Genomic DNA, 14,701 nt, shown 5'->3' with positions numbered 1-14,701 from the left:
CTGTGGATATTGGGAAATACTCCGTGCATCATCCCCTTAATGTAAGTGCTAGCATAATGCATTGCAGAGAGAATTTCTTCAATGAGATTGCTGTATGGCATGAGCACAGTAAGTAAGTCTGTTCCAGGAGACAGTTGACAGATCTGATTCATGCTCTGTCCTTACCTGGATGGCATACATAGTGTAAGCAACCCTTATTTGTAAATTTTGTAACCTTAGTTTCTCCTGCCACTCTGGAATGATCTATATTCCTTAAGGCTATATCTGTGATGAGAGACACCCTGAATGGTCCCTGCTGAGCACCTGCTAGTAATAACCACAGTCTGTATAGATCTCCTTGGATGGCTTCCAGGTAGGTAGTTGGCTCCTGAAAATTCTTCAGAATATAAAAACTTGTGGCACTTGCTGCTGTGACTTGCCGGTTTGACTTGCTTCGCTCATTTATAACTGTTATTCTGATGTAATAACTATCAGTAACAGCCAAACAGTCTACCATGGTGCAGCAGGTTTACAAAGCAGTCTAACAAGCTTCATGAACTATGGTTAAGGGGGAGCCTGTATCCATGGGTTACCCACTTTTTTCAGTACAAAGCTCCTCAGTAATTTACAGTGATCTCTGGATTTACAGTTCTTGATAGTCAATGTAAATTAGACTTTTGGCTCAGTAGGTAAATGTTATCTAGTGTGTATGGCATATTTAAACCTTTGAAACACATTACTGCAGCTTGGATGTGGAATACTTGGTCTAAGCTGAATGTACATTGTAAATAGTTTAGAAATGCCCAAGCCTTTTGCCATTAGCAGTCAGAAGTAACAAATAAACCCCTAACTCAAAGCTGGTCTTATTAAAAGCCTTATCAGATCAGTGAAGCAGCAACTTCAAACTCATAGATGCATCCAGAAGTTCCACATAATGTTACAAGCTCTTCCTTTAGGGAGTTTTGAGTGCCCCTGTTTTCTGAGTGGGGAAGCCACTTTTCAGAAGTATGTTCCTTCCACCTTGGAGCATCCCCAGCTAGTTCTCGGGGAAGTTGTGTGCTGTTATCTAAGAGTCTCCAAGCCACTGCCTGGATGTACATCTTCACCATTCTATAAAAGTATTTCCAATTGACTTGAAAAATGAGGTGCTGTAGATTGTAGCTAACTTAAGCTGAAAGTTTGGACTAGGTGTTTGGTGTGTTCTTTGGGGTTTTTTTGGGGGGGGCTGTGTGTTTGTGTTTGGGGGGGTGGGGTTTTTGGGGGGATTGTTTTGATTTGTGTTGTTTGTGGTGGATTTTTTGTGTGTGTGTGTGCTTTGTTGTTGTTTTTTTGGTTTTTAGTAAAATTTCATTCCTGAGTTTGTTAGGACCAGCTCTCTGAGCTAAAATGGCAAGACCTTAGTGAAGGAAGCAGAACTTGGAAACCTCAACTGTAGTATCTGTCTTATCAGGAAGTATGCATTCTGTAAATGTCAAAGATAAATAAATGATGAAATGAACAAAAGAGAATGCAAATGGGCGTATTGATGACTTTGGCATAGTTGCATTCTGTGAATGCTGATATGTGATAGAGATTGCTAAATCCATGTGGCAACTGATTGTAGTAATCCTAAATTTCTCTTTAATCTATTAATGAAAGGTGAAAGTCTTTTTTTTTTTTAAAAGACAACTAAGATGTAAAACTAAATAATTACTGTGTGTTTACTCGTGAAGCAAACACAAATGTACTGCACTGTTGAATCCAGTGAATGTGCATGAGTAATAACAGCAAAGGCATATAAAACTGAGCATAAAGCTGTTCTGTAGCTTGATTCCTGAGAGTGATCAAGCCCTTGGAAGAGAATGCCAAGCATATGAACAGGTATCAGGCACTGAATAATTAACAGCTCTGTTTAGCTTAGTGATTATTGGGCTGCTTTAGGGCAGTGCTCTGTTAGTAGCTTATCCTGGATGGGTTTTTCTGTGCTTTAGTTTGCACGTATTCCAACAGCTGCAGATGATAAATGTGGAGCAACACATGCCACATACTGAGGAGGCAAATTAATTTTTCTGCTAGGGCAGCCAGTCTTGGTGTGATCTGATGAGCTGCTTTCTTACCTTTGTCAAATGGAACCAGTTCTTCTGGTGGGGCATTTATCTTACAGGGAGTTTTAAGCACAGTGAATGGAACTGAAGTGGAAAGAGGGAAGACAGAGGTCGGAGAACAGGTAATGAAGGTATGGACCGGTGTGCTTGCAACAGAAAGTTTGGCTTCCAAAGATGCTTTGCAGTGTGAGCTGGTGATTTTTTTGGAGGAAGCTTGTACAAGTAGTTGCGTGCTGCGTGAACTAGATGATGGTGGGAATTAGCTGAGAGAGAGAAAGCTGGGAGGGCAGATGATTTGAATGCTGCACAGACACTGTTGTGGGGATGTGCCTGTGTGGGTGGCAGTTTGGAGAGGGAAAGAAAAAATTGACTGTATGACTTCTAAAGATCAGCTGCTGTGTGATGGACAGGTTCCTCATCATTTGACCTTGATGTGTCACTGAACTGAAGAAAGAGTAAATAAGCTCCTACTCTCTTTTTACTGTGCTTGGGTGCAGAATCAGTTTTGACTTGACTATAGTAATTACGTAAACTTTTAAAGGAAGCTTTATGATACAAGTTTGCATTTGACAAACTTGTATTATGATAAGCAGTGTGGAATGGCATGCAAATTTAACTGTCTCTTTATGTATCCACTTGGATTATAGAAGAGGTTTTCTTTTTTGAGTATTAATCCTAGTTATGTGAAACCAATTTCAAGCTGCAATTTTGCCGTAGTAACATGACTGTTAAGGCTGAACTAGGGATACAGGTGGGAGCTTACTTTAAGAGGGAAACTTCAAAAGCTGTGATGTTCTGGATTTAAAGAATATTCACTTTGCTAGGAAAGGACACTCAAACTGCCATTTATGTCAAGGGCTTACTGGAGAAACAACAGTATCTTTGAAGCTTTTAATATGAGATCATAAAGTAATTCTGAACTGTTAGCAAAACAAGTCAGTTAATAGCCTTCGTACTGTGTTGTCTTGAAATTTAAATAGTTAACTGGCGCTCATGTATTATACTAAAGTATCTGAAGGCATGTAAACATGTGCATTATCTTCTATACCACTTTTAGTTTTTGCTTAAAGAGGGAGATGAAAGTAACAGTTGAAGAACATAGGAAATCCTGACTACCTCCTGTTGCTGCCACATAGCTCTTGGCTTATCCCTCTTCCCTACCCCTTTTGCTGACTGTGAAGCTTTTAGCTTGTATCTTGAGGATACCAGCAATTCTACTGTATGTCAAGTTAGTTGAATCTAAACTGTTAAACTGCAAACCGAAATTGCCTGAATTATCTGCAAAGCTTGAAAATGTTTCTAACCTAATTCTGCTAGGACATGAAATACATTCCACATCACAACTATGTTCATCTAATCCTGCTGCCAAACTAGTCATTTGAGCAAATAACTAAAACGTTAGGTGCTTAGGCAAATGAGGCCAAGGCATTTGATCAACAAATCATTAGAGAAGAAATTTTTTATACACTGAAGTTTTCTCATTTGACAACACTTGGTAATTGAGTGCTGTGGCTTTGTAACCTGTTAGTGTTCAGCCTAACATTATTTAGTTGAAACTTTGTTATAAGAAAACTGCTTGAGTAAAGGCTACAGATCTACACTTGAGTTTATATAAAGTTAGAATTGTGTTGACTGCTGCATTATTGGCTGTGTTTAGTTCAGTAAGGCTTTTATTTCAGATATCACTGAAGCTGCTACCTGCATTTTTGCCATTGTCCAGAGTAGAAGTTCAAGTGTAAATCATGAGTTGTTTTCTTTAGGCTCCAGCTCAGTAGGACAGTGTTTTTAAATTCACTGCTAGTGACGGTTTAAAGTTTAAAATGCCTCTTTGGAAAGCCACGGTGCTTTGGGAAACTTGCTTCTTGAACCTTTAGTAGTTGTTTTACTGATCCTTCACCACCAGAGTTTGTTTTCTGAAGAAGCAAAATGCCTCTTACTAATTTTTCTGACAGCTAGGAATGTCAATACTCTTTTTAGGTGAAAGGTAGCTTTGTTTACATTTGGAAACACTAAAAAATGGAGTTTTGTGTAGTGTGGCCTTAGTACATGCAATAGCTGTTTTACCTTTTGGCGACAGATGGCATTAAACTGTTCTTGCTGCTTCACATTGTAAGAGGCATCTGTACGTGAAGCCGTTTGAAGGATGGCATTAGCCAAGTGTTCTAATAAGTGTCAAAATGCTGCTAGGAAAGTTAATCATGAATATGAACAAATTTCCTGGATTGGGGGGAATTCACCCTTGTTTAAAAAATCTTTAATTAAAAGGTAGCCTAGCATATCTTGTGTTGCAGTATTTAGGTCATGCTGCAACTTTATAACTTACTTGAACAGCTTGCCTTCTGGTTTACTTCTTAAAGCAAGAGAGACGAGAAGGATTCCTTATTAGCTGTTGCATCTTTTCATACTTTAACTCGGGCAGATTTATCACTCGTGGATGTTAAACTAAAATATTGAGGTGAAGAAGTAAGTCAGGATTTAAGAATGAATGAGTGCATGGAAACTGGAAAACACAGGGCTCAGTTGAATGCAAACGGATTTTCTTTGTTTCCTGACTTTGTGCTTAATACTGTAACTGTTGCATACAATGTGTGTTGAGTGTTACTCAAAGAAATCGACAATAAAAATAGACAGAAGTCTAGTTGGAAGGGACTACTAATATGAACCTTTCCTTTTGGTTGCTGAGATCAACTGTGACTATTCCACACAAATAAATAAAATGAGGAAGAAACTATGCTAGCACTGAGTCATTGTTTACTGCAAATCCTTCCTTATGCAGTGTACCTTTCCTACAAAGGGAAGAAAAGAGAATTCTGGATAGCTGCAGTTTGCAAGTTGGGTAACAGATGAAGTACATGGCCTCCACTGCCAGCTCCCAAGCTGTGATACAGGGAGCACTTCAGAGTGGGGTACACGTGTGTTTTCCATGTGGAGGTGGTGTTGGTACCTCCCATCCTGCCAGTGAGAAGGGACTTACTTGGGCCATGCAATTCAAGTCATGTAAGTAGTTGCTGGTCTCGGACAGTAACCTGCCCTCTGACTAGGGAGTAATGCCTCAGGACAGATTGAGGACTTTACCTTAGCAAGGTGTGATTTCAGTGGGAAAGTGATCCTTTCCTTATATTTTTGCCCTTTGGGGGGAAGCTGTGCTCCTTTCTGACACCTCAAAATATGTGTGTTGTCTCAGTCAATGGTGAACTTTCTCAGCTGTCAAGGGAAGTTTATTAAGCTTTTGTGTGAGGAGGGGTAATTTCAGAAATACTCCTGCATGCAGGAACCTTCTGTGCATGCCATCCTGATGCTCTACTCGCCCTTCTCCTGGACTGTGGGAGTAGTAGCCAGCATAGCTGGAGTGTTGGCTTTGTAGATGGCATGTGCAGTAGGGGACACCCAGCTGTGGGAAAATATTTTTCTGTCTTTAATTGGCCTGGGCTGCGTGACCTCATAAGAGATGGCAAAAGCTGCATTTCAATGTTCCTGGGGAATTGGAGGCTTTTTGGGAAATGAAGGATTGGACAGGCTTTAGAAACTCAACTCCAACAAATCACGATAGTGTTGGGTTTTCTACTGAATGAATTGTTTCTTGGCATATAATTTTATTATGAATATTTTTAAATTTAATAAAATTAAATATTTTTCAAATTCTTTATCTGCTCCTTATTACTGAGAATGTTTTAAATGTAGATGCAGATTAGGTACTTTGACTGCACAGTCAATCTTCTTGATTACAGATTCTTCTAAATATAGGTTGTATTTTTTGTTCCTGTCCTTTTCCCCCAGCCACCACCCTTTTCCTGGCCTTAAGCAAACTGTCTTGTTCTTTTGCTTTACAGGCTCCAGATAAAAGGAAAGCATTAGAAGAGACCAAAGCCTACACAACTCAATCTCTAGCCAGCGTTGCTTATCAGATCAATGCACTGGCCAACAATGTATTACAACTGCTGGACATCCAGGCATCCCAGCTACGGCGGATGGAGTCCTCCATCAATCATATCTCCCAGGTAATTTTTTTTTTTTTAATAGAGGACTGACAATGTTGGAGGAGGCATTATCTTGTTTCTTGTATTTTTGAGCTGGACAGTTTATGTTGACTTGTTTGAATTCTAACGTGATAGAAAATGGTAAGGCTTTTTTCTTTTAATATTTATGAAAGCCACTTTGTGATGGAGGTCATGACTGAAATAAAACAGTTCCTTTATCAAGAAGTGCTGGGATTATATTTGGTTTAAAGTAGGAGTTAATTATTAAGATTCCAATATCTGAAGCTGCAGTTGAGGGGAGGGGTAGAGAGAAGGATTCTAAAGGAAATCCAGATAGAAGTACCATATGAGCAGTAGTATTTTATTTGATGTTGCAACATATGCAGTAATCTCATTTATTTTCATACCCTTTCAGGATGTAATTTCGTGAGCTGTGTGGATAGGGATAGGGATTCACATGCTGCCACTACCTGCTCAAGCCAAACACCTTCCAAGCCAAGGCAGTTGGATGAGCGAGCTGACCTGACTTGTGCTGTGACTGCAGTATTGCTAGAGTTGATGCAGGGAGGACATGGAAGTAGATGATGGGAAAGAACAGGCCTGTCCCTGTCATTGGCAACCTGTGTTCCCTTGGCTGGAGCTTCACCCTAGCTGGCTGCTGCTGAGGGGGGAGGGTTGCTGCTGCTGCCTGCTTTGTATCTGATCTGGCACTGGTCTGATTATGTGGTAACTCAGCCAAAAAAATAAGTCTGCTGTGTTTAACCTGGAGGTGGCTTACTGCATAATCAGGTGTGTGCCATGCTAGTGCCAAGAAAGGGTGGGATAGGATCCACTCAGTTATTTCACCTTTACATTGCTGTTCTGAAATGGGCTTGAGTGAATTGTTGAGGGCCCAGTGTCCACTCTGTCATATGCTGTCATGGTTTAACCCCAGCCAGCAACTAAGCACCACGCAGCTGCTCGCTCACTCCCCTCCCATCCAGTGGGATGGGGGAGAAAATCAGGAAAAGAAGTAAAACTCCTGGGTTGAGATAAGAATGATTTAATAGAACAGAAAAGAAGAAACTAATAATGATAATGATAACACTAATAAAATGACAACAGTAGTAATAAAAGGATTGAAATGTACAAATGATGCACAGGGCAATTGCTCACCACCTGCCGACCGACACCCAGCCAGTCCCCGAGCGGCGATTCCCTGCCCCCCACTTCCCAGTTCCTAAACTAGATGGGACGTCCCATGGTATGGAATACCCTGTTGGCCAGTTTGGGTCAGGTGCCCTGGCTGGGCATGAGAAGCTGAAAAATCCTTGACTGTAGTCTAAACACTACTGAGCAACAACTGAAAACATCAGTGTTATCAACATTCTTCACATACTGAACTCAAAACACAGCACTGTACCAGCTACTAGGAAGACAGTTAACTCTATCCCAGCTGAAACCAGGACAATATGCTCTTGTTGAAATTCAGTTGGATCTTTGCTGGGCTTTGTCCTATGCCTATCTGAGACATTTCATAAACAAATCTCAGGATTCAACCCAAAATGTTCTTCAGCCCAGCTGGTGAATTTAAAACCTTTGTTGGTCAACCAGGACCCTGTTAGTGGTACACCTTAGACCAAATACTTGAAAGAAAGTGCTTCTAATGGCCTCTGCTGTCTCTCCCTGTAGGCCCTGCTAACCTCTCTTTACTGTTCTTTTAGACTAATAGTGGTTTCTTAAAAATTTTTCTGTTAAATGGCAGCATAGTGGTTCACTGAAAACATGTCAGAAGGGAGAAGATTCCAGTGCATGGAGAAGGGCCCTCCTAGTAACAAATCTTTCGAAAAGGATTGTCCAGTTAGTATGTGCTAAGAACTACACAGTGTTAAAAGCTGTATCAAGTATTTAAAAAGCACCTGCCACTGCAACAGGGAAGTAGGAGGAAGTACAATTGCTGTAGATAAGTTTCTTGTTCTGTCAAGTATTCAGAGATTTCTTGATGCTGGGGTTATGACTACCTCTGAAGAAATGAGTGGGTAAAGGACTGAACCTACAGGCTTTCCTAAGCATTGAATGCCCTTTTATACCGAGCACATCTTTTCTTATGTGTTTCAGAGCTGCAGTGTGTGTGAAGTGATTATTGTTAAATTCTCATTGGCCCACTGATATGACTAACTATGGAAAAAGCCAGAATGTTTGATACTAGCACAAAAGGTGTTAACCCTCTGTACTGTTTGCTGCTTGGATTGAAGGCACTATGCTGAAAGCTATTGAGTCACCTGATACATGAACTGTTTGCTAAAGACTGTGAACAATCAGTACTTTGTAGAGCTTTTGAGGAGTGTTTAGCAAGGTCACTTGCTTGTTGCTTCTGTCCTAGTTGGTCTTTCCTGAAACTAATCCTTGCTTATAAATGAACCTCTGCAGACTAATTTTGTAGAATTAAACTGGATATAGACAATACCAGCTCAGCTAGTTGCTTCGAAATGTTTCTGTTCAAATGCTTCAACTGTATCTTAAATCTGCTGTGCAGTTACTTTGATACACTGTTTCTAAATTCTCTTGAGGTCTCCAGAGTGCCTTTCCCTGTGTTTGTATCAGTCATGAATATTTTCATGCCACTAAGGCGTGGGGATGAACATATCCTCAAAATGGAATTGTTCTCCATGAAAGAAGTATGGCCTAGAAACAGAGATCTGAGGCATTGCCAGTCAATTACTCAGTTCTGGGCTTTGCAACATAGAGCAGATAACTGTGAAATGAGGTACAATTTGATAGTTTTTTTCTGGTTAAAGTACCTTTCTTCTTTCTATGGAAGAAAATCCTCTGGCTGTTATGACCTGCAGGCAGTTTCTGTTCCCCTACTGTGTTTCGGTTCTCTATGCATGTTTTCCAGAATGACTGTAGGCTAAATGGCTGGAGAGCTAATCTTGGTTAGTAGCCACTCAATATTTTTCCAAGCTATGTATCTTCTTCACTGGAAAAAGCACTCATGAAAGTTAGATGATGGAGTGTTGTGTTATATTCTTGTTACTGGAGTTTAATTTTACAGATGGAAAGTTTGCTTGCTTTTATAGGAAAAAAAATAATTCAGCTTTGGTTTCTTATTGAGAGCAAACAGAGAGGCTTCACATGAGTAATCACACTGTGGTGAGGGAGCGTGGCTCTGAGCACACAGAGGCAGTGAACAGCTCCAGAAATGGCTTTCACGTAGCAGCCAGAGCAAGAGCCTGCCCAGCTGCATCTATGTTTTCTGCTGTCATAGTTGTCTTTCAGCTAGCTGTAATGTGTGGGGCTGGAGTGACCTGCCACAAAATTATTTACTACATCCAATATACAGAGCGGTGCACATACAGCTTGGCTCTTTGGCTTAAACCCCTGATACTGACTTTGAGCTTTGTCAAGCTGACTTGACCTTTCCAAGCTTCTCTGATATGGCAGAGCAGAGACTTGATCACTGTTCTGGAGAAGTGTGCAAACCCTTCCAGTATAAAGAGATCATACTCATCCTGTTAGGCAAGATTTGGGGGAAAAACATAACAAGTCTATATGTTGGACCAACGTGAGTGTCAAGGCTTCACTAAAGGCATTAAGGTTAGCAAAGGTGACACCTATATACAAGGAAGGCTGGAAGAAGAGTGTGGGGAGCTACAGGCCTTTCAGTCTGACTTTGGTGCCGGGGAAGGTTATGGAGCAGATCATCTTGAGTGCCATCATGTGGTGCATACAGGACAACCAGGTGATTACGCCCAGTCAGCATGGGTTTATGAAAGGCAGGTCCTGCTTGACTAACCTGATCTCCTTCTATGACAAGGTGACCTGCTCAGTGGATGAGGAAAAGGCTGTGGATGTTGTCTGCCTGGACTTTAGTAAAGCCTTTGACACTGTTTCCCACAGCATTCTCCTGGAGAAACTGGCTGTGCGTGGCTTGGACGGGTATACTGTTCACTGGGTAAAAAGATGGCTGGACAGCCAGACCCAAAGAGTTGTGGCGAATAGAGTTAAATCCCGTTGGTGGCTGGTCACAAGTGGTGTTCCCCAGGGCTCAGTATTGGGGCTAGTTCTGTTTAATATCTTTATCAATGATCTGGACGAGGGGATCGAGTGCACCCTCAGTAAGTTTGCAGATGACACCAAGTTGGGCAGGAGTGTTGATCTGCTCGAGGGTAGGAAGGCTCTACAGAGGGACCTGGACAGGCTGGATTGATGGGCTGAGGCCAACTGTATGAGGTTCAATAAGACTAAGTGTCGGGTCCTGCACTTTGGTCACAACAACCCCATGCAACACTACAGGCTTGGGGAAGAGTGGCTGGAAAGCTGCCTGGAGGAAAAGGACCTGGGGGTGCTGGTTGACAGCTGTCTGAATATGAGCCAGCAGTGTGCCCAGGTGTCCAAGAAGGCCAATGTCATCCTAGCTTGTATCAGCAATAGTGTGGCCAGCAGGAGCCGGGAAGTGATTGTTCCCCTGTACTTGGCACTGGTGAGGCTGCACCTTGAATACTGTGTTCAGTTTTGGACACCTCACTGCAAAGAAAGACACTGAGGTGCTGGACTGTGTCCAGAGAAGGGCAACCAAGTTGGTAAAGGGTCTAGAGCACAAGTCTTAGGAAGAGTGGCTGAGGGACCTGGGGTTGTTTAGCCTGGAGAAAAGGAGGCTGAGGGGAGACCTTATTGCTCTCTACAGCTACCTGAAAGGAGGTTGTAGTGAAGTGGGGGCTGGTCTCTTCTCCCAAGTAACAAGCGATAGGACGAGAGGAAGTAGCCTCAAGTTGCTCCAGGGGAGGTTTAGATTGGGTATTAGGAAAAATTTCTTCACCAAAAGGGTTATCAAGCATTGGAACAGGCTGCCCAGGGAAGTGGTTTTATGACCATTTCTGGAGGTACTTAAAAGATGTGTAGGCATGGTGCTTGGGGACATGGTTTAGTGGTGGACTTGGCAGTGTTAGGTTAATGGTTGGACTCAATGATCTTAGGTCTTTTCCAGCCTAAACGATTCTATGTTTATAAATATCTCTAGACTCCCTACTACAAGCTTCCTGTTGCAGTCACAGTTACATTGCGTATTTCTGTCTGTTCTTATTTGGTGCTTTAGTTTTGTTTTTATTTGTCTTGAGAATGGCCATACTTAAAAGGGAAGTTTCAGGTAGGAGTTGAGCTAGTTTTGATCCAAGATGTGAAAGCAGAGCCAGCCTGAGTGCCACGCTGTTACAGTGTGCCATCTCAGCTTTCCCTATGGGGCACTGGTGTAAAAAGGCAGTGGAGGAAGAACTTGAGCCCCATGTGGTTCCTATCAGCAGTCACTGCTGACTTGTCCATCCACAAATGTTAGGCAGTAGCAGAGCAGCAGTTTTGCTATGGTATAGAGTGTCTTTAGTTGCAGTGACCAAAAAGAAATTTTCCTTGAAGAAGTTTGAATGGCAATAGCCAGGTGTTTTGCTTTCTTTGTAGCATATGAAGTGTAAGGTGTCTGGAATAGGCAATATTTTCTTTGGTAGTGATTTTAGAGAAGATGGGTGAATGCATGGACTGGGCAGTGAAAGAGGAAAGGAGAAGCTGAGGGTCAGCCTGCAATGGGAGACACCAGGAAGGACCTTGGACATTGAGGTGGGGAAGGAGTGAAGACCTTAACATTCAGCATAAGATATTTCTTAAGGTGTGCTGCAGCTAAATAAACCCAGGATTTTTTTCATGTACCCTGATGATGAATTAAGCAAGACACTGTATATTTGTGCTCTGAATGCAGTTTATGCTTCCTTATGTTTATTTCCTAAGTGTATTAAATGAAATTCTGGTTTGCTATTTAAACTTATGTTGTTCATTTGTGCCATTCTTGCATGGGTCCCTGAGCCAATGAGTTAATTCTTTAAAAAATAAAATTAAAAAATCCTCTCGTATCCCTCCATTCTGAAAATCAGTGTCTTTTAGCAGAAGAGTTAAAAATTCACCTTTTCACAGCTTGAATATTTGACAAGGGAAAACTGTTCCTTTAGAAATTTGGGGCTCTGTTCTTTTGCTCTTTTGACTTACTGTTTGTTGGTTGTTCTCTTCCCCTCCTCCTCTTGGAAAGGAGAGCTGACTTAAACATGTACTTTAAGATAAATTTTTTGCTGCTTCACTTCCACAAACTTCAAGAGAATGAAGATGGGACAGCCAGATTCATCAGAGGAGAGAGAGGTTGACAGGGAGACCCTTGTTTACTGTGTCAAAACTGAAAAATGTAACAGATGAGTGCTCATGTTTATATTGAGGCAGCTGCAGTACTGGGTGTAGCAACTATTCCTTTTTTTTTTTCCTGGACATAAACAGTTTTTAAATAGCTCAGTATTTAAATCCATGCCTCTTGAAGCATGAAGCAAGCAACAGATTCCTTTTTAAGAAATGATGATTTGCACCAGGAAACACTGCACCCCTTAAACGTTCAGTGTTAAGACTTTCTTTGGCCTCTGAAGCTCTCCTCTAACGCAAAATAGGCACTGTTACAAAACAACATGTTCTGAAAGCATAAATCTCAGGAAAAAAAGAAGTGCATCTTTTGTCACCATTAAAAGTTAGAAGCTTTTAGAACTAAAAAAAAATAAATAAACCTCCTGAATTAGTTTAGAAGAATCTTGCCTGTCACCATCCATGTCTAATTCATTGCATGTGTAATTCAAATACTGCATGCAAGCAGAAAGCTGAATGCCCTCTGTTTCTATGGTGTGGTTGTCTAGCTAAAGTCAGGGGCAATAATGAAATACAGAGATGTTATCTTTTCTTGTAGGACTTCTGAAACTTACAGCTGTAGCCTGTGTTGAATCACACATACACACCATACACACTACCCCCATCCCCAAATACTAAGGTGTTTTCCACTGGGTGAGCAACCAGTCAGGACTGATGTGGATTAGTTTTCTGAGAAGCTCTGCTGCAGATGTTCTGGGGCTTGAAGGGGTGAGCTTCTAAGTAGTAGCATGTTGAGAACACAATAACTGGTGTTTGCCAGGAAAGAAAAGCACAAGAGCTGTGAGGTGCTCAGCAGGTCTCTGATGTTTGAAGAGGCATAAGGCAGTGCATATACAGTGAGGACTCTTATGTTTGAGTTTGTGGGAAAGAGCTTTCTTTCAGAGTGTGCCTGTCTGTCCTTTGGATTAATGTGATACTGCATTAATGGATTGTGGTATATGATAACAACACAGTTCAAATTCATGTTTGAAAGCCAAGAAAGTAGAAAGAAGGTTGTGACAAATCATCTGCTGATGAATGTGGGTGGTTATGCCTAGAAACAAGCAATTATGTAAAGTACTTTAGTACACTTGTGGATGGGAGCAAAAGACCTCTCCAGATCCTCTTAGTGATGACTGTGCTTCCAAAGGACAGCTGTCCAGGTACTTTTACCCTGAAGTTGGCTCTTTAAAAAGAAGAGGATGCTTAAAACTCTGGTCTTGTTCTCTGACATAAAGAACATATGGACTGGACAAAAGGACTGTTAAATGGAAAGAAAATTATCCAGAACTAGCAAATGGTTGATGGCTGCTAACAAGCAGGGTCGATGCTGGAGCCCACGCTGTTCAGAATATTCTTTGGAGACCATCCGGGATGTGAAGCATGTCCTCAGCAAATCTGGGGATAACTCCAAATTAGGAAAGGTGATTCATATGCTGAATGGCAGAGCTTCAGTGCAGAGGAACCTTGAGAAACTTGAGGACTGAGCCAGCAAAAACCTTGGGGAAACGAGGCAAGGTGCAAGGCCTTGCACCGGAGGTGGAATATCCCTGTGCATTTGTATGTGCTGGGAGGTGACTGTGTGAGTAGCAGTCCTGCTGAAAAGGAGCTGGTGTTCTGGTGGGTGCTGTGCTTAGCGTGAGCCAACAACACAAGGCCATCTGAATAAGTGAAACAGTGTGTCAGGGCTGCCTTGGGAAGAGTGTCGCTGGCAGATGAGGGGCAGTGATTATCATCTGCTCTGCAATGATGAGGCTTCACCTGGAATGCTATGTCTGGGTTTTTTTGTGTCTCCCATGCCTTGTTCAAGAGTGATTTAGGGAGACTGGAGATAGTCAGCAGAGAGGGATGCTGAGATGGTCAGGGACATGGAGCATGCTGCCTACAAGGAGAGGTTGAAGGAGTTGTGCTTGTTTAGTCTGACAAAGCGGAAGCAAAGCAGTGATGTAATGGTAGCCTACAGGTACTGAAGTCTGGCTCTGTCATCTTTGCAGTTAGTCTTTCTCTTGGTAGCGGCAGTGTAATGTTGAACGGTTAGCCACAAGTTGAAGCTTGGCGTGTTAGTACATGGAGTTGGGAAAATCCTTTTTATTTTAGAGTGTGATGCAGCACTGGAACAGGTTACCCTCTGGTGTGACTCTTCAGCGTTACACTGCAGTAGCTGGATAGATCCTAAAAGCTGACTTTGTATCCTTGTAAGGCACATCATAAGCTATAGGAATTAAAAGGTGAGGGGAGAGACCATTGCGAAGTCAGGGGAGTAACTGCAGCTCCATGTCTATAAATTCTTGTAAGCTCTACTTCCATACAGACTTTTCCTTTCTGCATGTCCAAAAGTGTGTGACAAGACTAAGTGTTTCTGCAGGAACTAGAGCATCATCTAATGTTGTATACATTAGAAAGATAATGTCTTCTTTCTGGTTCTCTTGCTTGTCAGCAGACACAAATATTCTAAATATGGCAAAGAAACTTGCACCT

At 41.8% G+C, this 14,701-nt stretch overlaps 1 protein-coding gene across 12 annotated transcripts in view; it reads left to right on the top strand.

Moving 5' to 3' along the window:
• Positions 1-14,701, top strand: part of ABI1 (abl interactor 1) — an 84,811-nt gene that overhangs the window by 19,144 nt on the left and 50,966 nt on the right. For all 12 annotated transcript variants that reach the window (XM_069777519.1, XM_069777470.1, XM_069777495.1 and 9 more), the window contains exon 2: positions 5,894-6,061. In XM_069777519.1, the coding sequence (XP_069633620.1) occupies positions 5,894-6,061 (168 nt within the window). The remainder of the gene's footprint in view (positions 1-5,893; positions 6,062-14,701) is intronic.

Source organism: Haliaeetus albicilla, chromosome 2 (genome assembly GCF_947461875.1).
Source record: "Haliaeetus albicilla chromosome 2, bHalAlb1.1, whole genome shotgun sequence".
NCBI lineage: Eukaryota > Metazoa > Chordata > Aves > Accipitriformes > Accipitridae > Haliaeetus > Haliaeetus albicilla.
Note: the sequence above shows the minus strand (reverse complement) of the source record. Positions and strands in the feature narration are given on the sequence as shown.